We start from the raw sequence: 25,173 nt of genomic DNA on the forward strand, positions 1-25,173 counted from the left end.
AGTTCAGAGAATGATTTGGCTGACAAAGCCACAAAAATGATAGCTGTGGCCCTGGCCTCTCCTTTAGAGGCCGCTAAAGCCTTTCATGGCAATTTCCATGTCACCTCAGAAACTTTACGCCGCCGCTTCTCTATAACTAGAAAAGAGGCACGTGATATAGTCACCCAATGCCAACAGTGCTGCCAGTTCCTCCCAGTTCCTCACATCGGGGTCAACCTGAGAGGAATACAGCCATTGCAAATCTGGCAAATGGATGTTACTCATAATTCTACTTTTGGAAAATTACAGTTTGTGCATGTATCTATAGACACATGTTCTGGCATTCTACATGCCACCCCACTTACAGGAGAAAAAACAACACATGTCATTCAGCACTTCCTTGAAGCATGGAATGCTTGGGGAAAGCCAAAATGTGTAAAAACTGACAATGGCCCCGCCTACACATCTCAAAAATTCCGTCAGTTTTGTGCTCAGATGCAGGTTACCCACCTGACGGGCCTGCCCTACAACCCTCAAGGACAGGGAATCATAGAGCGTGCTCATCAGACGCTCAAATCATATTTAATAAAACAAAGAAGGGGAATTATGATAGAACTCCCCCCAACACCCCGAGTGGCCACTGCTCTGGCCCTTTTTACCTTAAATTTTTTAAATCTTGATGAAGCTGGACAAACAGCGGCTGAGCGACATTGCTCAGAGCCCAAGAGGACAAAAGAATTAGTCAAATGGAAGGATGTATTAACAAATGAATGGAAAGGCCCTGATCCTGTTTTAATAAGATCCAGGGGAGCTGTCTGTGTTTTTCCACAGGACAATGAAAATCCCATATGGATCCCAGGATGACTTACTCAGAGCATCACAGCAAGTGATCAAGAAGGGACTGGGACTCCTGCACCTCCTCACTCTTCTTCCATGGATGCCAGCAACGGTGCAGGGCGAGCTACGATGGGGAGTAATGTCAACCTTTCCACTCCCGATGCCGGTGATGTACCACTAACAGGGATTTAGGGTTGGCCTATTTACCTAAGGATCCACAGGTTGAACGACTAAAAGAAAATAGGACTATTCCCCTTAAGGGCAGCCTTTGTTTTGGCATATTCAACAAAACATCTTTTGATCTCCCTTGCATTATGTTATATAATCAATCTTCTGCTTGGTTAAGGGAGGCCACATGGGGAACTGGTGAGGAGGACATTGTGGCTAACGCCACAGTTCTCTATCGTGGTGGCCTTACATTGCGTTAATGGTAGCTGCACTGATCTTACGCCCATGGCGATGCTACTTGGAGGAAAGGGTGAAAAGGGACGGTTGTCATTTTCCCGGATGGGGAATATCAAACCTGCTGCCTCTGTCTGGACAGCTACTCATATAAAATATCGCAGTAGTTACCCGCATGCCTCGCTTTATCCCGATCCCTGTTGATACCTCGGGGACCATGACCTTATTTAGAGGAAAAAGAGATTTTGGTACTTCTGCAATTATTGCTGGCATTATTGCTACGGCAGCAGTCGCTGCCTCGGTTACTGCCTCGGCATTGGCCTTGTCAAATTCAGTACAGACAACCCAAACTATCAATGATTTATCGGCCACCGTCTCTGTGACTCGGGACAGACAGGCCTCGGCCAATACTCAGACATAGGGAGGCCTTATGCTTGTCAACTAACGTATAGATCTGGTCCGAGAGCAATTAGACATTCTATGGCAACTGGCCCAGCTTGGCTGTGAGCAAAAACTCCCAGGCCTTTGTGTCACCTCCATATAATATGACAAATTTACCCGAGCTGCTAATCTGTCTAAGAGTCTTTCACAGCATCTGTTACAGAATTGGACCTCGGAGTTTGAACAGACACTTCGGGAGCTGAGAGCGACCATCATTCAAGTAAATTCTACCCGACTGGACCTGTCTTTGACAGAGGGATTGTCGTCCTGGATCACCTCAGCAGTCTCTTATTTCAAGTAATGGGTGGGAGTGGGACTTTTTGGAGTGATCCTCTGCTGTGGATTAGTGTTACTCCTCTGGTTGCTTTGCAAATTGAGATCTCAAACAAGAAAGGACAAAGTAGTGATCGCCCAGGCACTTATAGCCCTTGAACAAGGAGCATCAGCCGATATCTGGTTGACCATGCTCAAGCAACAGGTTGCCGGCTGGACAGCTCTTGCACTCCTAGAACCTCGGTTCATTGCACAGGATTAGAGTGTCCGGCTTGAGCAGCCCATGAGGGGTGACGAGCTTAGCATCGCACAGGGAAGTTCTACCAAATACGCTCCCTGGAAGGCATGTCATATTACATGAGGGTTTCTGCCCCAGTTTTCCCTCCCTCGAAAAATGGCAGTGCGACGGGTCGGGAGTGCCCTGGGTCCCAACAACAGCCTAAGGGTATCTCTCTTGTACAGGTTCGCCAACTTTGTACGAGGATATGACCTCTGTCTTCGCCCTCCTATATCTGGGTGTCCTGTTTGCTTAAAAAAACAGAAAAGGGGGAGACGTGAGGAGCTGTCCAAGGAGCTGTCCTCACAGATGTGAGGAGCTGTCCGAGGAGCTGTCCTCACAAACTCCATTACAAGATGGCACCGGCATCCGGCAGAACGCACCTAGTAAAAAGGGCAATATGCAGGCGCCTGGTAACTTCCCTACTCAAAGGGACACGTACGTTTTGGTACCTCATCTGGCATAATTGGCAGCAACCAGTCAGAGAGTGACACGTCCTAGGCGAGGATAGTTTCCTATATAAGGGACGGTTATTCCTCACTCGGCGTCTCCGCATTGTAAGCTTATGCTCTCCCTCTCAAGACGCATTAAAGCTTTTCTGCAGTAGGATCCTGTGTGTGCCACGTCGTTCCTGCTGGCGAGACGTAGTGCGGGACAGAATCATGCAACTTTGTCTTTGGACTTATTAAAATTACACCAAGAAGTTATTTAGTAAAAGCAGAGCTTCCACATTTTGATGTAGCTCAGTCAGCTCGAGCTCTAAGACAGTTGCAGAGTTGATTTCTGACTTGGTCTGCACTACTGCAACACAACATTTTTGTTGTCACACTTGGTATAGTTTTGCACCTTTGTTTAATGTTGTCATTTGTCCTTCAGGACATGTCACAATTTTACATTTGAAGAGTCAGATACATGGTCTCCATCTAAAAACATCCTCCTCTCTTCTTTGACTGAATATGCCCAATGACAGGTAAGAATATTCTTGAATTCCTATCAACCTAAGACAGAATATACATCAATGTTACCTATGGAAGAGGAGGTCTTTGGTCCTGTGAATGCTCAATGCCCCAGTGTAGGGGAATTCCAGGGCAGTTAGGTGGGAGAGTGTGGAGGTTTGGGGTAGCACTATCATAGAAGGAGGCAGAGAGGGGATGGGATAAGGGGTTTTGAGAGGAGAAAAAGAAAAGGGGAATAATATTTGAAATGTAAATAAATATCCAATAAATTTTTAAAGATATAAAATTGTGTTTCTCAACTGTTAGTGATTCCTACCTTGAGAATTCTCTGTTTAGTTCTGTATCTTAATTTCAACTGGGTTATTTGTTTTTGTAAAATTATATATGGTGTTTATATTCTTCAGTTCTTTATATATTGTGGATATTAGTCCTTTGTCAGACATAAGGTTGGTGAAGACCTTTGTCATTCTGTAAGCCACCTTCATATCCTACTGATGGTGTTCTTTGTTTTACAGAATCTTTTCATTTTCATGAGTTCTCGTTTAGTAAATATTTATCTTAGTGCCTCAGCTATTGGTGTTCTCTTCAGGGAGTATTCTCCTATACCAATGCCTTCAAGGCAGTTTCCCACTTTCTCTTCTATGAATATAGTATGCCCAGTTTTATGTTGAGGTCTTTGAACCACACGGCCTTGAGTTTTGAGCATGGTGATAAATATTAATTTATTCACAGTATTTTATTTGCAGATGTCCAGTTAGGACAGCACCATTTTTTGAAGATGCGTTCTGTTTTTTTTTTTTTCTCACGTTGTATGGTTTTGTTTTCTTTTTCAAAAATCAAGTGGTGGTAAGAGTTCGTGTATATTTCTGGGTTTTTGATTCAATTCCACTGATTAATATGTCTAATTCTATACTAATACCATACAGCGTTCTTTTGTTTGTTTGTTTAGTTCTTTTGTTTGTTTCGTTTTGTTTGTTATTGCTCTGTAGTACAGCCTCCTATCAGAAATGGTATAAGTCCAACAGTTCTTCTATTATACAGGATTGTTTTAACTATAATGTAGTCCTCATGGAAGATGAAAATTAAACTTTCAAGGTCTGTAAAGAATTGTGTTCGAATTTTAATGGAAATTGCATTGAATCTGTAAATTTCTTTGGGTAAGGTGGGCATTTTTACTATGTTAATTGTACTGATCCATGAGCATTGGAGGTCTTTCCACTATGTGATATCTTCTTCAATCCATTTTTCAGAGACTTGGAGTTCTTTTCATACAGGTCTTTCACTCACGTTTTTTGGAGTTACATGGAATATTTTATACTATTTGTGGCTAGTGTGAAGGGTATTTTTTCTGTGATTTTCTAACCTACTATAAAAGAGGGCTACTGAATTTTTTAAATTAATTTTGTATCCAGCAACTTTGCTGAAAATATTTTTCAGCTGCAGGAGCCTCTGTTTGAAATTTTTGTGTCATTTTTGTAGACTCTCATATTTGCAAATAGCAATACTTTGACTAATTTTCTAATTTGTATCTAATTGATCTCCTTTAATTTTTTTATTCTTCTAGCTGAAACTTCAAATACTATATTAAAGAGATATGGAGAAAATGGACAACCTTGTCTTGTCCCTGATTTTAGTAGAATTGAATTAAGTCTCTCCATTTAATTTGATGTTGCTATTGGCTTGTTGTACTTATTATGTTTCGGTAAGCACTTCGATCCCTGATCTGTCCAAGACATTCAACATGAATGTGTGTTAAATTTTTTATAGGTTATGCAGAATATAATAAGATCATCATATGTTTTTTCATTCTTTTTTTATATAGTGAATTACATTGATGGGTTTTTGTGTATTTAACCATGTCTACATTCTGGAATGATGCCTGCCTGATTATGGTGGATGTTATATTCTATGTGTCAATTGACTTGGTTTAAAAGTATATGTTGAATATTTTCCTCTATGTTCATAAGGGAAATTGCTCTGACATTCTCTTTATTTCCTGATTTCCTGATATTTTGTGTGGCTTAGTTCACATAGTAACTGAGGCCTCAGAATGAGTATGCTATGTTCCTTCTGGTTCTATTTTTTTGGAATAAATCGTGGAGTGTTATCTGTTTCTATTTTATTGGAATAGACTGTGGAGTGTTAGTATTAGCTCTTCTGTGAAAGTCTGGTAGAATTTTGCATTAAAACATTTAGCCATTTATTTTTTGGTTAAGAGATTTTAATGACTGTTTCTATTTTGACAGGGCTTAGAAGAGTATTTGGATTGTGTATGTGATCTTGATTTAACTTTTGTAAGTGTGATCCATCAATAAAAGCATCCATTTTGTTTAGATATTCCAAATTTGTGGAGTATAGGCTTTGAACGAGACCTAATGATGTCTTGTATTTCACCATTGTCTGTTGTTTTGTATCCCTTTTCATTTCTGATTTGGTTGACTTGGATATTGTCTCCTTGTCTTTTAGTTAGTTTGACTGAGAGCTTATTCATCATGATTTTCTGAAAGAAACAGCTCTGGGTTTAGTTGATGGTTTGTATTGTTTACTTTGTTTTCACTGATTGATTTCAGGCCATAGTTTGACATTTTTCTGCCATGTACTTCTCTTTCAGATGTTTGTTTGCTTTTTCTTCTAGAACGTACAGGCATACTTTGAGTTGCAAGCATGAGATCTCCTCAAGTTATTTATGAAGTCATTCAGTTCTCATGAACTTTTCTGTTAGCAGTGCTTTCATTGTGTCCCATAACTTTGAATACGTTAGCTCTTCATTTTCATTGAATTCTATAAATTCTATAATTTCATTATTTCTTCATTGACATAGAAAATATTGAGTATAACATATGTCCTTATGGAATAGTAGAGTGTCCTTTGGGTATATGCATAGAAGTGGTATAGCTGTATCTTCTGATAGAACTGTTTCCAATTAGTACCTCAACACAAATCCAGATAGACTGAATCTAATAGAAGAGAAATTGGAAAAGAGTCTAGAATGCATTGGCACAGGGAAAAATTCCTCAAACCAAATGCCAATGGTTCAGGCTCTAAGATCAACAATTGATAAATGGGACCTCATGAAAGTGAAAAGCTTCTTTAAGGCAAAGGAGACTGTCAATAGGCCAAAACAGCAATGTACAGATCAGTAAAGGATCTTCATTAACCACACATCTAATAGAGAGCTAATATCCAAAATATATAGATAACTCAAGAAGACAGACTCCAAAAAAAGCCGAATTAACACAATTTTAAAAATGGGCTACAAAGCTAAAGAGAGACATCTTAGCAGAATAATCTCAAATGGCCAAGAAACACTTAAAGGAATATTCCATATCCTTAGTCATGTGGAAATGGAATTCAAAACGATCCTGATATTCTACCTTATACCAATCAGAATGGCGAAGACCAAAATCTCAAATGACAGCACATGCTGAAAAGGGTGTAGAGAAAGAAACACTCCTACATTGTTGGTATCATTGCAAACTAGTCAATGGAAATCAACCTGTTACCTCAACAAGGGGTATTTCAATTTTCTTCTGTTTGTCCAAGATTGCTCTGTGATGAATATATGTTCAATTTTGTAGAAGATTCCATGAGATACTGTGATAGTTTGCATATGATGGGCCAATGGAGTGGAACTATTAGAATGTGTGACCTTGTTGGAGGAAGTATGTCACTATGGGAGTGGGCTTGGAGACCCTCCTTCTAGCTGCATGAGGATGCTCAGTCTGTTCCTGGCTTCCTTCAGGTGAGGATGTAGAATTCAGCTCCTATTGCACTATGCCTGCCTGGATGCTGCCATGCTACTGCCTTGGTGATAATGGACTGAACCTCTGAACCTGTAGCGAGCCCCAATTAAGTGTTGTCCTTGTATTGTTCCCAGCAATAAAACCCTAACTAAGACAGATACTGTGAATAAAATATATTCCTTTTGAGTTCAAGGTGAAATGTTCTGTAGATAACCATTAGGTCTATTTGATTCATAACAACTGTTGACTTCATTATTTCTGTTTAGTTTCTGTTTCCATTTCATGTATGTTGGTGAGAATGGAGTATTCAAGTCTTACAACTAATGTGCGGGTTTCAATATGTGATTTAAGCTTTAGTACTGTTTCTCTTCTGAATGTGGGTTCCCTTGCATTTGTGGCATAGATGTTCAGAGTTGAGACTTAAACATGGTGGATTTTTCATTTGATAAGTATTAAATGTCCTTCTCCATCTCTTTTGAATACTTTTGGTTGAAAGTTAAAGTGGAAATGTCTGATTGTATCACATGTTACAGACTCATGAGAGCTTTTGGTAAAGCTGATTTTTGTGGTATTTTGCTGAAGCAGACTCGTCTGAGGTTTTGCTGAAGCAAGATCCAGAAGGACATAAGATATTTGGAGAATGTGTAAGTAGGACCCAAAAGACAGTGACAAGGCACCTACCCTTGCATCACTATCTAAGCAATGCTTCATTGATCTCATGTCTTCCCTGATCTTCACTTCATTGAGGCAGGCACTGGAAAGAACCTCTCAACACATTCAGGCTGGTCCCTGCCTCCCCTAAAGACTCGTTTCAATTCAGCTAAGGCCTCACTGTTCCTGCTGAATCATGCCTCTTTTGCTGATTTGCTTTTGCTGATACTTTTGAATTAGACTGCTGGTATCTTGGCAATGAGAATTGGAATCATCCCAAAAGAAGTACTTCTAAACAGGCCTATGTCACCTTTTAGTATATACCATATTTTCTCCCCTACTTTTGGATGGTAGGCTAGAAAGGTGGTGGAAGCATTTAAGAATCCTTAATAAAGTAGATTTTGAAAAAAATTAAGCCTACATAAAGTCTATTTTATTAGATATTATAGTGGCTGCTCCAGCCATATGATTGGAATGTTTATGTACCCATTCTGTTAGCCTGTGCCATTTTATTGGGGATTGATTCCATTGATGTTGACAGATATTAATGGTCGAATTCTAATTTCTTTTATTTTTTTATTGATGGGGTAGTGTGTATATGTGTGCGTGCGTGCGTGCGCGTGCGCGCGCGCGCGTGTGTGTGTGTGCGTGTGTGTGTGTGTTTTATAATTGGTTTCACTAGTGTGAAGTTATTTACTTCTGTGTTTTCTTGGGTATAGCTAGCCCCGTTGGGTTGGAGCTTTCCTTCTAATACTCTGTGTATGGCTGGATTTGTGGAAATACATTCTTTAAATTTGGTCTTTCATGAAATATATTATTTTCTCCATCTATAGTGCTTAAAGTTTTGCTAGTTATAGTAATCCGGGCTCTAATCTGTTATCTCTTAGGGTCTGCAAGACATGAGTCCTGGCCCTTATGCACTTTAGAGTCTCTGTTTGGAAGTCAGGTGTTATTCTAGTAAGTTTGCCTTTATATATTACTTGGTCTTTTTTCTCTTGCACCTTTTAGTGTTCTTTATTTTGTCTATACATTTATTGTTATGATTATTCTGTGGCAGGAGGGTTTTCTTTTCTGATCCAATCTATATTGTACTCTCTAAGCTTCTTGTATGTTTATAGATACCTCTGTCTTTAGGTTAGGGAGATTTTGTTCTATTACTTTGTTAAAGACATTTTCTTAGCCTCAGAGCTATTCCTCCAATTCTTTTTTTCCTTTTATCTTTTATTTCTTGGGTATTTTCTTTACTACATTTCAAATGTTATCCCCTTTTCCAATTTACCCTCTGGAATTCCCCTATCTTTTCCCCCATGTCCTTGCATCTATGAGAGAGTTCTCCCAAACACTCATCCACCTACTCCCTCCCATCTCCAAGTGTTGGCATTCCCCTACATGGAGTACATGGAGGCATTGAGCCTTCATAGGTCCAAAGCTATCTCCTCTCCCTGTTAACAGATAAAGCTATCTTCTGCTATATATTTGGATGGAGGCATGGGTTCCTTCCTGGGTGCGCTCTTTGGTTCATGGTTTATACTCTAGGAGTACTGTGTGTGTCTGGTTGGTTGATATTTTTGTTATTTGAATGGGGTTGAAAACCTCTTCACCTCCTTCTTTCAACTCTTCCATTGGGGGCCCCGTTTTCAGTCCAATGGTTGAGAGCATCTGACTCTTTATTTTTCTTGCTCTGGCAGACCCTCTCAGGAGACAACTATATCAGTTTCCTGTCAGTATGGACTTCTTGGCATCGACAAATTGTCTGGGATTGGTGACAGTATATGGTATAGGATGGATCCCCTGTAGGGCAGTCTGTGGAAGATCTTTCCTTCAGTCTCTACTCCACACTTTCTCTCTTTGTTTGCTTCTGTGAGTATTTTGTTCTCCCTTTTAAGAAGGACTGAAGCATCCACTCATGGGTCTTCCAACTTCATGAGCTTCATGTGGTCTGTGGATTGTATCTTGGGTATGCTGAGCTTTTGGGCAAATAGCCACTTCTCAGTAAATGCATACCATGTGTGCTCTTAGGTGATTGGGTTACCTCACTCAGGATGATATTTTCTAGTTCAATCCATTTACCTAACAATTTCATGAAGTCATTGTTTTTAATAGCTGAAAAATGCATCATGTAAATATACCACATTTTCTGTATCCATTCCTCTGTCGAAGGACATCTGGGTTCTTTCCAGCTTTTGGCTATTATAAATAAGGCTGCTAAGAACATAGTGGAGCATGTGTCCTTGTTATATTCTAGACCATCTTTTGGGTATATGCCCAGAAGTGGTATAGCTTGGTCCTCAAGAAGTACTATGTCCAATTTTCTGAGAAACTTCTGGACTGGTTTCCAGAGTTGTTACACCAGTTTACAATCCCACCAAAAATGGAGTGTTCTTCTTTCTCCACAACATTCCCACCATCTACTTTCACCTGAGTTTTTGATTTTAGCCATTCTGACTGGTGAGGTATTATCTCAGGGTTGTTTTGAGTTTCATTTTCCTAATTACTAAGGATGTTGAACATTTCTTTAGGTGCTTCCCAGCCATTCAATATTCTTCAGGCGAGAATTCTTTGTTTAGCTTTGTACCCATTTTTTAAAAGAATTATTTGATTCTCTGGTGTCTAACTTCTTGAGTGCTTTACATATATTCAATGTTAGCCCTCTCTCAGATATAGTATTGGTAAAGTCCTTTTCCCAATCTGTTAGTTACCATTTTATCCTATTGACTATGTCTTTTGCCTTACGGAAGCTCTGTAATTTTATGAAGTTCCATTTGATGATTCTTGATCTTAGAGCATAAGCCATTGGTGTTCTATTCAGGAAACTTTCACCTTTGCCTATGTGTTCTATCTTTTTCTTAACTTCTCTTCTACTAGGTTCAGTATGGTTGTATATGGAGGTCTTTGTTCTACCTGTACAAGGAGATAATTGAGTAGGTCGATTTGAATTCTTATACATGGTGACCTCTACTTGAATTAGCACCATTCACTCAAAATGTTGTGTTTTTCCACTGGATAATTTTAGCTCCTTTGTCAAAGATCAAGTGACCATAGGAGTGCGGGTTCATTTCTGTGTCTTCAATTCTATTCCATTGATCTACCTGCATGTTTTTTTTTTTTTTACCAATACTATACAGATTTTATCATGATGGCTCTGTAATACAGCTTGATATTTGGGAGCATGATTCCCCCAGCTGTTCTTTTATTTTTTCCTTTTGAGAATATTTTTCCCTATCCTTGGTTTTTGTCTTCCTAAATTAATTTGAAAAGTTCTCTTTCTAACTCTATGAAGAATTGAGTTGGGATTTTGATGGGGATTGCACTGAATCTGTAGATTGCTTTCGGCAAAATTGCCATTTTTACTATATTAATTCTGCCAATCCATGACATTGGAGATCTTTCCATCTTCTAAAATCCTCAATTTGTTTCCTCAGAGTCTTGAAGTTCTTGTCATACAAATCTTTCTCTTGCTTGGTTAGAGTCACACCAAGGTATTTTATATTGTTTGTGACTATTGTGAATGTTGTCATTTCCCTAATTTCCTTCTCACCCATTTATCCTTTGAGTAGAGAAAGGCTACTTAATTGTTTGAGTTAATTTTTATCCAGCCAATTTGCTGAAGTTATTTATGAGGTTTTCTAGTTCTCTGGTGGAATTTTGTGGTGACTTAAGTATACTATCAAAATCCAAGAACAAATCAAAATGATTATCCATCTTGATCAAGTAGACTTCATCTCAAGGATGCAAGGATGGCTCAACATATGGAAATACATCATCATAATGCACCATATAAAATAGGATCACAGAAAAAAACCACATGGCCATCTCAGTAGATGCTGAGAAAGCATTTACCAAAATTCCACACCCCTTCACGATAAAAGTCTTGGAAAGATCAAGAATTCAAGGCCCCTACCTAAACATAATAAAAGCAATATACAACAAACCAGTAGCAAAATTAAACTTAATGGAGAGAAACATCAAGCAATCCCACTGAAATCAGGGCTCTAGACAAGGCTGCCCACTCTCTCCCTACCTACTCAATGCAGCATTTGAAGTCCTAGCCAGAATAATTAGATAACAAATAGGGTTCAAAGTGATATAAATTGGAAAGGAAGAAGTCAAAATATTCCTACTATTCTTAGGTTTGGTCTTTTTATACTATCCAAAATTTCCTGAATGATTAGTGTTAGAAACTTTGTATGTTTGCATTTTACTTGAACATATCAATTTCTGCTACCATATTTTCTATGCTTGAGATTCTTCCATCCCTTGTATTCTGTTGATGATACTTGAATCTGTAGGTCCTATTCTCTTTCCTAGGTTTTCTTTCTCAAGTATTGTCTAACTTTTGTTTTCTTTATTGCTAGTCCTCTTTATATTTTCTGGTCTTGAACAGTATTATTCACTTTGTTTTGTATATTTTTGTATTTCCTCATATCTATACATTTCCTCTACCTGTTTGATTTTATTTTACTATATTTCTTTAAGGGACTTATTTTTTAATTACTTTTATTTTTTTATAGTCCAATCATTAGTCCCCTCCTCGCCCAGCCGCCCATAGCTCTTCATCTTATTCCTCCTCTTCCCATGTCTCCAAGTACATGTCCCCTCTCCACCATACCTCCCACATCCTGAGACCTTAAGTCTCTGGAGAGTTAAGTGTATTTTCTCTCACTGAGTCCAGACTAGGCAGTCCTCTGAGGTTTATGAGTAGGAGGCCTCTGACCAGTTCCTATAATGCTGCCTTGTATGAGCTCTTTGTGGTTCAGTGTCTGAGGGATCTCACTGGTCCAAGTTAGTTAAGACTGCTCATCTTTTCTCTTTTTAAATCCTTGTTTATTTTAATATTCTATTGTGTCATGAATAAGTAATGTACTGAGTTACAACATTTTTACTCTTTCCTTCCATGACTCCTTAACCTTCTATCCACTTATTCTAAACTTCATGCCTAGTTTAATTATTCTTTTAGTTTTTTCAAGACAGAATTACTCTATGTAACAGCCTTGGCTGTCTTGAAACTTGTTGTTCATACTATGTTGTATCTTAAGTCAAAGAGATCTTCCTGGGAATACAGTCATTTGCCACCGTGACTATTTGATTATTCCTGTTAAAATATTCATATATTTATATTATCAATACAGAATGAGAACATACCGAGTATATTTAGTGTTGTTCATATGTAGATGTATTCATTCTCAAACTCATTATTAATATATTAATTGAAAATTTCACTCATGTGTATAATAAATTCTGCTCACAATTATTCTTCCACATATACTTCCTCAATTCCTCAGGAAAAGATTCTACACTCCAAAACTCCAAATTTTTATAGTATTTCACTGAAAAATATCTTGTAGCTAAAAATGTATTGCCATGCATTTAATATCAGTCCTTTGGGGACAAAGGCTGACAAATCTTTAATTAAAAAAAACCTGTTGTACAGAGCTAATTATAAAATAACCAAGCAGAAGCAATGAAAAACATCATTGAAAAGAGGAAGCTGGTGAAAATGTTTTTATTGGGCCAGAGGTCATGTTCCAACCAAAGCAAGAAAAAAGACTTGCCAATTTTAGCTCTGTGGTTCTGGCTTTAGAGTCAATGATATAGAATATGGGTTATGGAATCTCCCCCTGTGTCCAAGCAAAGGTGCTAAGGCTACTTGTGTGTCAGGGATAGCCCTGCATGGAGACCCAAAAAGGACATTGTGTGAACCTGCAATCATGAATCCTAAATTTCAATGGGGGCCCTATGATGCAGGATATATAGGAATCATGGGTGAGCTGACCAGTAAAGCTGTGAACAGGGTGTGAAATGAGTCCAAGGGAAATCAGCTTGTTATGGGCAGCACAGCTGTACGTATTGGAGATATGAAGAGTAATTTGACATCAGACATGGAGATACAGAGTTTGGAGGTTGATCAGCTATGTTTTTTTCTGCTCTTGCTCTGGTACAGTATTTCCTTACTATGCTCCTTTCCCTCCATTTTTTAAGGATAATGGATAACTTTTATTAGTATAGGTTGCAGTATGTAATATGCTTTTGTATTTTGATTATACAGGTATTCCAGTTAAGAGATTGCCATGAGTCTCCAAAGAGTTCTTTGGACTTCAGACAGTGTTGAGAACATTATTGATTCAGGTGACTTTTGAAATTTTACTGGATATACTTTTGCATTCTAATATGAATGCAAGCACATGGGTCCCTGGAAGTAGAATGTGGTTGTTGCTTTAATAGGAATGACTCTCATGGGTTCATATACTTGATTGAATTCTTGTTCATAAGGGAATAATATTACATGTCAAGGATGAGAAGATATGGCCTTGCTGGAGTTGTGTGTCATTTTTGGAAGAAGTATGCCACTGGTGGTGACCCTTTGGCTGTCAAACACTCAAACCAATACAACTTTCTCTTTCTTCCTGTTGCCTGACAATCCAGATGTAGAATTTCCCGCTCCCTCTCCAGCACATGTCTCCCCACAAGGTGTCATTCTTCCTTCCATGAGAATAATTGACTAAACTTCTAAAATTGTAAGCCAGCCCCAATTAAATGCTTTCCTTTATAAGATTTGACATGGTCATCATGTCTCTTCACATAGGAAAACAATAACTCAGACACTAAATATAAGGGGTTCCTTTGTTGTACCGTGACCTGGTTCCTCTGTTTACAAAGAAAGGAGGCCTAAGTAAAATAAGATTTCTTCCAGAAAGACATCTTGAGAAGCTCAATAGAATCATTTGGTGGAGCCTCTAAATCACTGAGAAGCAGATTTACATAGAGATTCGTGCCTCTAGCCCCATGGAGATAGCTATTCGTGCCATTAACAGAAGTCCGTGTTCATAGCTTTAGTCACATCAACTGGGCCATAACATACCAGATACAAAGCTTGCTTGCCTGCCAAGAAAGCCATGAAGTAGTCATTCTACTTGAAGTTGCCTGTCATCCAGAAAGTTGCCATGATCAAACTTCTTAGAGTGGGGAAGAAAGAATGAAGTATGAAAAGTATTATTCTGAAGAAAGAAGTGGGGATAAAAAGTTTTATGTTCTATGTTAAAGCAAACATCAACCTCAGGCATAACGTGTCTTATATATTATAATCTACACTCCATATTATTTTTTAACAATTGTCCTCACATTAACTGCCACTACTTTGAATATAGGTAAGATCATAACATCCATCTAGCTGACTAGTACTTTTGTATGATGTATTCTTTGATATCATATGTTAGTTTGAAAAATGACTCTTTTTGTCTAAAATGTTTTTTCCTTTAGCCATCCATTAATCTAAAAAATGTATGCTTTAACTCAGTAGTTACTGTTATCCCCTTGTATTTTTTGTACCAGTGCAATACATCTCAGGTCAACACCGTATACAAGGAATAATTACCTTTTTTGGCATTTCCCTCCTAGGAAAACGGATGTGTGCAGGAGAGGGCCTAGCCCGCATGGAGTTATTTTTATTCCTGACCACAATTTTACAGAACTTTAAGCTGAAATCTGTACTTCAACCAAAGGATATTGATACAACTCCAGTTTTCAATGGATTTGCCTCTCTACCACCATTTTATGAGCTGTGCTTCATTCCTCTCTAAAGAGATCAAATTGCCTGGCTCCTGATGTGTTGTATTTTCTCCCTTCAAATAGCTCCTATATTCCTCAAGATTCAAGAAATATCCATATTGCATTTTCCAGTTTCTGGAGTCACTGCTCACATATATCTGCACTTCCCTATTCTCTGTAACAGTCTCCCCATCTCATGTACCTATGTATATCTAAATTTGAGTTCTTACTGTGGTTTAGCTGTAGCACTGGTAATTCACAAAAATTTATCTTCTTTATGTTCTCAAAAATAAGATCTTTTGATTGAGTTGCCTTTGTTCAGTGTTTCCTTACAATTCAGGCTAAAACCAAAACACTAGATTCTCAATATATCATGTTGTTCCATATAATGATAACAGAGCATGTAAAGTGGCAGTTCCGTGGAGGAACAGGTTCCTCCTGTTGCCCTTTTCATTCAAGTCTGAAGACCCAACCTTCATCTTCAGTGCATGTCTCAAAGTCAATGCATGTGCTCGTTATACCAGGGTTTGAGAGGCAGGCACAGGAGGATCCCTTGGGTTTCCTGGTCACCCATATTAGATTAATAGCCGTACTAGGGAGATAAACTGTCTCGCAAAACAAGACAAGATGTTTCTAAAAGAAACAGTACTAGTAAAAGTTTTACTTCTGGCCTTTACATAGATATGACTCTCTTCTCAAACATGCAACTATTCATGCACACACTATCTTCCCCTTTAACTAATATAAACGGGAATGTGAATGGGAGATTAGTAAGAAAGCTTTTTTTTCCTGAATGTTAAGTATAGCCACTAGCAGTATTTGTGTTTGAAACATATAAATGCTGATGAGGAACTGAAGCACTCTGTAGACAAATATAATGAAGACAACTCACAGGGAGGAATAAACATGCAGGTTGTGTCAAGATTTGCTTTCAACAATACTGACAAAAGACTCTTAGTGCTTTTTCCTTTGATTTATTCTTTCTTCATATAGCATCTCCTCACTACAGCCCCTCCCCCAACATTCCACTTCTTCAAGTTCCTCTACTACCATTATTCTTCCCCAGATCCATTGTTCTTTCATTTCCCTTCAGAAAATAGCAGGCCTTCTAGGGATATCAAGCCAACTTGGTATAAAAAGGTGTGACAAGATTAGCCACAAATCGTCATATCAAGGTTCGACTTGACAAGGAAGAGGAAAATGGTCCAAAGAGTAGACAACTGAGGCAGAGATACCCAGACTCCTCCTGTTAGGAGTCCTCAAAACACTAAGCTATGCAACCACATCATGTATGCAGAGGACCTAATGCAGACCCTTTTGGTCTTTGCTTCCATCTATGTGAACTGTTATGGCTCTGAATAGTTGATTATCTAGGCTGTGTTCTCATAATGATTTTTTTTGTATACATGTGCTTTTAGGACTGACCACTTGGTATTTGTGCTAGTAAGAACTTTTTCCCATAGGATTTGGGTGCATGAAACTGTGGGATGGTACCAGTTCACTTCCGGGCAGAGCCAAAAACAGGAAGGGCTCTGACCCCAAGGAATTCTGCCTCTGTGTATCCTGAATCCACCAAGCAGGTCACTTGGTAGCAGAAAAGTGGGTCTTATGTCTGCTCTCAACTGTGGTGGCGCTTCTGGGACTGTCTTCCAGCTCTAGGCGTGGGCAGGAATTAAAGGGTCCTGCCCCTAATTGCTCCTATAGCTTCTTGCACCCAGTGGCCACAGATGGCACTGTGCAATTCTCTTGGGTCTGGACTGTGGGCAGAGGATCTTCTCCTCTCACTTCTCAGAAGTATTTACACTTCTGAATGTCCAACTCTCTCCCCCATGGGATATTGGTGCAGGGAGCTGTTTGGCCAGTTCATTAAGGTCCTGGGCACAGAAAATTAATTATTCCATTTGTTTACACTTCAAATGATATCTCCCTTCCCAGTTAACTCACTATACCACACCCATGCCATCTACCATCTCCCCTCTCAGCTTTGCCTACATTAGGGTGCTTCCCACCCCATCCACCCACTCCTGCCCCACCATTCCAGCATCCTCTTATGCTGGGGCATCAAATCTCCCCAGTACCTCTGGCTTTCCCCCATTGATGTCAGGTAAGGCCATCCTTAGCCATATATGTATCTGGAGCCGTGGATCCTTCCCTGTACACCCCTTGGTGCTATAATTCCTGGGAGCACTAGGTAGTCTGGATAGCTGATGTTGCTCTTCCTATGGGGCTGCAATCCCCCTCTGCTACCCCATTCCTTCTGCTGTCTCCCCTACCAGAGGCCTGGAGCTCAGTGTGATGGTTGGCTCCAAGCTTCTACATCTGCACTGATCAGTTGCTGGCTGAACCTCCCAGTTAACAGGTAGACCAGGTTCCTGTTAGCATTTGCCTCTTGTCAACAGCAACAGTGTCAAGATTGGTGTCTGCAGATAGAATAAATACCCAGATGAGATTGTCCCCCCATGGTCCTTCCTTCAGTCTCTGCTCCATTTTTTGTCCCTGTTCTTCCTTTGAACAGGAATATTAATGTGTTAAAAACCTTGTGATGGGTGGATGGCACTTTACATCAAATGGGGGTTGTGCCTATCTACTGAAAGTGGTCTCAACAGGTTCTATCTCCCCTTCCCTGTGCCTTTTGGCTAAAGTCATCACTGTTGAGTCCTGGGAGCCTTTTGCTTTCCTGGTATCTTAGACCCTCCAGTCTCTATCCCATTTCTTCATCCCCCACTGCTACATATTGCTACTGTATCTCCTGACCCTCTGTTTCTCTCTCCTGTCTCTTTCAGTGCCTGATTCTGCCCACCTTTTTTCCTCCCCTGTTCTCTTCCTCCCAGGTGGCCCCTCCGTCCACTTCCTGAAATTGTCCAGTACCCGCTCTATGAAGGACTGAAGTGTCCACACCTACTCTTCCTTCCTTTTAAGTTCCATATAGTCTGTGGGTTGTGTCGTGGGCATTGCGGTCTTTTGGGCTAATATTCACTTATCAGTGAGTACATACTATGTGTGTTCTTTAGTGACTGTGTTACCTCATTCAAAATAATATTTTCTAGTTCCAACCATTTGCCTAAGAATTACCTGTAGTCGAGAAAGAACTGGAAGAGCTTGAAGGGGCTCGAGACCCCATATGCCCAACAATGCCAAGCAACCAGAGCTTCCAGGGACTAAGCCACTACCTAAAGACTATACATGGATTGACCCTGGACTCTGACCTCATAGGAAGCAATGAATATCCTAGTAAGAGCACCAGTGGAAGGGGAAGCCCTGGGTCCTGCTAAGACTGAACCCCCAGTGAACTAGACTGTTGGGGGGAGGGCGGCAATGGGGGGAGGGGAGGGAGGGGAACACCCATAAGGAAGGGGAGGGGGAAGGGGATGTTTGCCCGGAAACCGGGAAAGGGAATAACACTGGAAATGTATATAAGAAATACTCAAGTTAATAAAAAAAAGAATTACCTGTAGTCATTTTTTTAGTACCTGAATGGTACTCTATTGTATAAGTGTACCATATTTTGTGTATCCATTCTTCCCTTGAGAGACATCTTTGTTGTTTCCAGCTTCTGGCTATTATTAATAAAGCTGCTATAGACATAGTGGAGCATGTGTCCTTGTAATATATTGGAGCATCTTTTAGGTATATGCCCAAGAGTGCTATAGTTCGTTCCTCATGGAGAATTATATGTAATTTTCTCAGGAACTGCCAGATTGATTTTTATGCCTCTGACTACTACAGTCCTTCCTCCCAGTCTTATGCATGGGTCATGGGCCTCATATTAGACCAGTCATTTGCAACACTGTATATTCAATTAATAAGAGACCTCACTATGGCCACCCTTTATTTATTTGGAGATCCTTTATCCACTTGGACTTGAGCATTGTTCAGAGCAATAAGAATGGATTGATTTACATTCTTCTACATGCTGTTCTCCAGTTGAACAAACACCATTTGTGGCTATCCTTTTGACACTGATGGTTTTAGTTACTTTGTCAAAAATCAAGTGACCATAGATGTGTGGGTTCATTTATGAGTCTTCTATTCTATTCTTCTGATCTATCTGTCTGTCCCTTTTCCAATACCATGCAATTTTTATCACTACTGCTTTGCAATACAGCCCGAGGTCAGGGATGCTGATTGCCCTAGAAGTTCTTTTATTGCTGATGATAGTTTTCACTGTCCTGGATTTTTTGTCATTGCAAATGAATTTAAAAATAGCCCTTTCTATCTTTATGAGGAACTGAGTTGGAATTTTAATAGGGATTTCATTGAATCTGTAGATTGCTTTTTGGCAAGATGGCTACGTTTACAATATTAATCCTGTCAATCCATGAACATCTGAGATCTTTCCATCTTCTGACATCTTCTTCAACTTCTTTAATCAGAGATTTGAAATTCTTGTCACAGACATCTTTCACTTGTTTGGTTAGAGTCACACTGAGAAATTTTATATTGTGACTATTGTGAAAACTGTCATTTCACTAATTTCATTCTCAGCCTGTTTATCCTTTTAGCAGGGGATGGCTACTGATTTGTTTGAGTTAATTTTATATCTAGCCACTTTGCTGAAGTTGTTTATCGGGCTTAGGAGTTCTCTGGTTGAAATTTTGGGGTCACATTGTATACTATCATATCATCTGCAAATAGTGATATTTTGAATTGTCTTTGACTTCGTTTTATTTTCTGATTGCTCTGGCTAGGACTTCACGTACTATATTGAATAGGAGGCAATGAGTTGGCAGCCTTATCTAGTCCATGATATTGGTCAGATTCCTTGAAGTTTGTCTCCATTTACTTGATGTTGGCTATTTATTTGCCATATATTGCTTTTACTATGTTTAGGTAATGGCCTTGAATTCCTGACCTTCCCTAGACTTTTAACTTGAAGTGGTGTTGAATTTTACCAAATGATTTCCCAACATCTAATGAGACGATTATGTGGCTTTTTCTTTGAATTTGTTTATTTAGTGGATTATGTTGATGGATTTCCATATACAGAGCTATTCCTTCATCCCTGGAAGGAATACTTGACCGTGATAGATAATCATTTTTATCTGTTTTTGGATTCTGCTTGTGAGAATTTTACTGAGCATTTTTGTGTTATAAGGGAAATTGGTCTGAAGTTCTTTTTCTTTTTTGGGACTTTATGTGGTTTAGGCACAAGAATAATTGTTGCTTTATAGAAGGAATTGTGTAGCCTTCCTTCTGTTTCTATTTTGGGGAATAGTTTGGACAGTATTAGTCTTAGGGCTTATAGGAAAGTCTGACAGAATTCTTCACTAAAACCTTCTGGTCTGGCGCTTTCTCTGGTTGTGAGACTTTTAATAAGTGCTGCTATTTCCTTAGGCATTGTGTAACTGTTTCGATGGCTTATTTGATGTGATTTAACTTTGGTACCTGGTATCTGTCTAGAAAATTGTCCATTTCCTCAGATTTTCCATTTTTGTTGAACATAGGCTTTTGTAGTTATTTTCGCGATGTTTAAATTTAGACATTTTCTTTTCTTATGTCTCCCTTTTCATTTCTGATTTTGTTAATTTGGATACTCTCTCTGTGCCCTCTGGCTTGTCTGTCTAAGAGTTTTTTTTTCTATCTTGCTGATTTTGTCAAAGAACCATCCCATGTTTTCCTTTATTCTTTGTATAGTACTTTTTGTTTCTCCTTAGCTGATTTCAGCCCTGAGTTTCATTATTTCCTGCTCTCTACTATTCCTGAGTGTATTTGCTTCTTTTTGTTCTAGAGCTTTTAGGTGTGCTGTAAAGCTGCTTATGTATGCTCTTTCCAGCTTGTTTTGGAGGCACTCAGTGCTATGAGTTTTCCTCTTTCACTGCTTTCATTGTGTTACATAAATTTGGGTATGTTGTGCATTCATTTTCATTTAATTCTAAAAAGTCTTTAATTTCTTTCTTTATTTCTTCCTTGACCAGGTTATCATTGGGTAGAGCATTTTTCAGCTTCTATGTGTATGTGGGCTTTCTGTCATTTCAGTTTTTATTCAAGATCAGCCATAGTCTATATTGATCTGATAGGATACAATGTATTATTTCAATCTTCTTCTATCTGTCGAGGCATGTTTTGTGACCAATTATATTGTCAGTATTGGAGAAGATACCATGAGGTGTCAACTAGAAGATATATTGTATTCTTTTAGGATGAAATGTTCTATAGAAATCTGTTAAACACATTTGGTTCATAACTTCTTTTAGTTATTCAATGCCCATGTTTAGTTTCTCTTTCCATGATCTGTCCACTGCTGAGAGAGGCATGTTGAAGTCTCCCAGTATTTTTATGTGAGGTGCAATGTGTGTTTTTAGCTTTAGTAATGTTTGTTTTTGAATGTAGTTGCCCTTGCATTTGCATCATAGTTATTCAGGACTGGCAATTCATCTTGGTGTCAATTTTTTTGATGAATATGAAGTGTCCCTCCTTACCTTTTTTGATAAGTTCTAGGTGAAAGTCAAATTTAATCTATATTAGAATGGCTACTTCAGATTTTTTCTTGGGATCATTAGCTTGGAAATATTTTTTTCTCCATCTTTATTTAATTGGGTATTTTTATTTACATTATAATTGTTATTACCTTTCCAGGTTTCCAGGCCAAAATACCCCTAAGTCCTCCCCTTCCCCTTTTATGAGGGTGTTCCCCTTCCCATCCTCACTCCATTGCCACCCTCCTCCCAACAATACCGTTCACTGAGGGTTCAGTCTTGGCAGGTGTGAGGAGCTGTCCGAGGAGCTGTCCACACAGAGATGTGAGGAGCTGTCCGAGGAGCTGTCCTCACAAATGTGAGGAGCTGTCCTCACAAACTCCATTACAAGATGGCACCGGCATCCGGCAGAACGCACCTAGTAAAAAGGGCAATACGCAGGCACCTGGTAACGTCCCTACTCAAAGGGACACGTACGTTTTGGTACGTCATCTGGCATAATTGGCAGCGACCAGTCAGAGAGTGACACGTCCTAGGCGAGGATAGTTTCCTATATAAGGGACGGTTATTCCTCACTCTCCGTCTCCGCATTGTAAGCTTATGCTCTCCCTCTCAAGACGCATTAAAGCTTTTCTGTAGTAGGATCCTGTGTGTGCCGCGTCGTTCCTGCTGGCGAGACGAAGCGCGGGACATCTGGTGCCGAAAACCCGGGAAAGACCTTGCCATCGTCAGCACCTTCGGAGATCCCTTGGCAACAAGGAGGATTCAGAACTGCAGGTAGATACGTTCGGAGAGGCAGCCCTCTCTTGGACTTTGGTCTGGGGTTGTCACCGCCTTGGGAAGGATTTGTTGAGGCTATAGTATTTGTCCTGGGAGCCACCCTACTCTTTATGTTCTGTTCTCACCGTTTTCGTTGTTAAAAGGACGATCACAGCAGCTGAAGGCGCGTCTCAGTCTCTTGTATATAAGTGAGCTTCGCGCAGCTCCCTTTTACCTTCGATTTTGACTGTTGAGGAACAAGGACGCGATAAGGCCGACGTAGATAAGCGGCACCGTCCGGGGAGGCACGTGTAAGACTCCCGTACATAAGAGAGCAGCGTGTCCGTCTCTACCCTTTCACCTCACGCCTTGTCAGACGGACGTAGATAAGCCGCCGGCGTTCCTGGCCCATCATGGGATCCTCACAGTCTGTGGTCACGGCCTTGGAAACAGTGTTAAAGCAGAGGAACATCAAAATTGGAGGAGGAACACTTAAAAACTTTGTGAAGGAGGTGGAGAGGGTGGCGCCTTGGTTTGCCTGTGCAGGCTCATTTACGATTGCCTCATGGAACAAACTTGGAAAAGACCTTGACAGAAAATTGGCAGAAGAGGATCTGCGCCTAGGGACCAAAGCTATATGGAAGCTGGTTAAGAATTGTTTAAAGGATGAAACGTGTAAGGCAGCAGTAGTAGAAGGACAGGCCACTCTCGAGGTAGTCCGGGAAAGTCTGTCAGAAACCGAAGGTAGTGAGAGGTTGGGCGCGCGCAAGAAAAAAGACGTCCTAAGAAAGAAAAAGTGCCCTCCCGGTAAGTCCAAAGACAAGGGAGCGTTGAAATTTTCAGATTCCAGCACTTCCTCCTCTACACATAAACCAGGAGGGGGAGCCAGCCTATACCCTGTGAAAGAGCTAGAAGCGCTGAACCTCGACAGTTCTGAAAGCTCTGAAAATAAAACCTTAGACTCAGAGGAGGAGGCTGAGCTAGATGAGGAAGCAGCTAAATATGAGGAGGAAAGATATTACCCAGATGAATGTAGGGGAAGTAATAGAAGCCTTCTAGCGCGGCCGCCACCAACGGCGCCTCCTCCATATGAGACACGCTCACGTGCCTTCTCACTAGTCCCCGAGAGGGTGAGAAGAAAGCTGAGTATGACATTTCCTATCTGTGAGACTCCGGAGGGAGGACGGGTCCATGCCCCTGTTGAATATAATCAGATTAAGGAATTAGCGGAATCAGTTAGAAAGTTTGGAGTCACGGCCAACTTTACTCTAACACAACTCGACAGGTTGGCCATGACAGCATTGACACCAGCTGATTGGCAGATGATTGCTAAGGCAGCCCTTGCCAGCATGGGCCAATACATGGAATGGAAAGCGCTCTGGTATGAGGCAGCCCAAACACAGGCCAGAGCAAATGCTACGGCCTTAATACCTGAGCAACAAGAATGGACTTTCGAACTCTTAACAGGACAGGGCCGCTTTGCAGCTGATCAGTCTGCTTACCACTGGGGCGCCTATGCTCAGGTCTCCAGCACAGCTATTAGAGCCTGGAAGGCACTGTCCAGGAGAGGAGGGATTGATAATCAACTTACAAAAATCGTTCAGGGACCCCAGGAAAATTTCTCAGATTTTGTAGCTAGAATGACAGAGGCTGCAGGACGAATCTTTGGTGATCCTGAACAAGCAGCACCACTAATAGAACAGCTCGTTTTCGAGCAAGCCACCCAGGAGTGCCGAACAGCCATAGCCCCCCAAAGAAATAAAGGGCTACAGGATTGGCTTAGAGTTTGCAGGGAACTTGGAGGGCCCCTTACTAACTCAGGCCTGGCGGCTGCCATTCTCCAGTTCCAGCGACGCCCCGTTAAAGGGACGGATAAAAGATCATGCTTTCAATGTGGGAAAACAGGCCATCTAAAAAGAGACTGCAGGATGACAAAAAGAGACAGGGGGTCTGCAACCCTCTGTGTCCGATGTGGAAAAGGCTACCATAGGGCTGACCAGTGCCGATCAGTGAGAGACATTAAAGGCAAACTACTCCCTCCTTTGGAGACTCGACCTAATGAGATGTCAAAAAACGGGCTGGTGGGCCCCCGGTCCCAGGGCCCTCAAAGATATGGGAACCGCTTTCACAGGGCCACGACCCCGGCAGAGGAGGTCCCCCAAGAGGCGACACAAAATTGGACCTGCGTGCCGCCTCAGACTTCTTTCTAATGCCCCAGATGGGCATTCAGCCAATTCCTGCTCAGACTGCGGGGCCTCTACCCCCGGGAACCATAGGCCTTGTCCTTGGGAGAGGATCTCTCGCCCTACAAGGACTGATAGTCCATCCAGGCCTTGTTGAAGCTCAGCACTCTCTTGATATTCAGATTCTTTGTTCAAGTCCCGATGGGGTTTTTTCCATAAGTAAAGGAGATAGAATAGCACAGTTATTACTCCTTCCGTGCTTCCAGGCCACGATACAGGATACTAAGGGACCCATGGGGTCCACTGGTCATGATTCGGCATATTTGGTGGTTCACCTTAACAACCGCCCAAAATTGAGCTTAGAAATTAATGGAAAGAAATTCGAAGGTATACTGGATACTGGGGCTGATAAAAGTATAATTTCCTCAAAATGGTGGCCTCAATCATGGCCTACCACAAAATCTTCTCACTCACTACAAGGATTAGGCTACCAGTCATGCCCTATGATCAGCTCTGCCACTCTAACTTGGACAACTGCCGATGGCCGACAGGGACAATTTATTCCTTATGTACTTCCCCTGCCTGTTAATCTTTGGGGGAGGGATGTTATGCAGACCATGGGACTGACCTTATCTAATGAATACCCCCCACAAGTGGCCCACATGATGTCAAGGATGGGCTATAAGGAAGGGAAAGGCCTTGGGCGATTAG

At 40.6% G+C, this 25,173-nt stretch overlaps 1 protein-coding gene across 1 annotated transcript; it reads left to right on the plus strand.

The window, feature by feature from the left end:
* The first annotated feature begins 22,692 nt into the window (after positions 1–22,692).
* On the plus strand, positions 22,693–24,489 carry LOC134484833 (igE-binding protein-like). The gene has a single exon (XM_087604334.1). The coding sequence runs from the start codon at positions 22,693–22,695 to the stop codon at positions 24,487–24,489; it is 1,797 nt and encodes a 598-aa protein (XP_087460460.1).
* The last annotated feature ends 684 nt before the right edge of the window (positions 24,490–25,173 follow it).

The sequence above is a fragment of the Rattus norvegicus genome, chromosome 1, assembly GCF_021556685.1.
Source record: "Rattus norvegicus strain SHRSP/BbbUtx chromosome 1, alternate assembly SHRSP_T2T, whole genome shotgun sequence".
Lineage (NCBI taxonomy): Eukaryota > Metazoa > Chordata > Mammalia > Rodentia > Muridae > Rattus > Rattus norvegicus.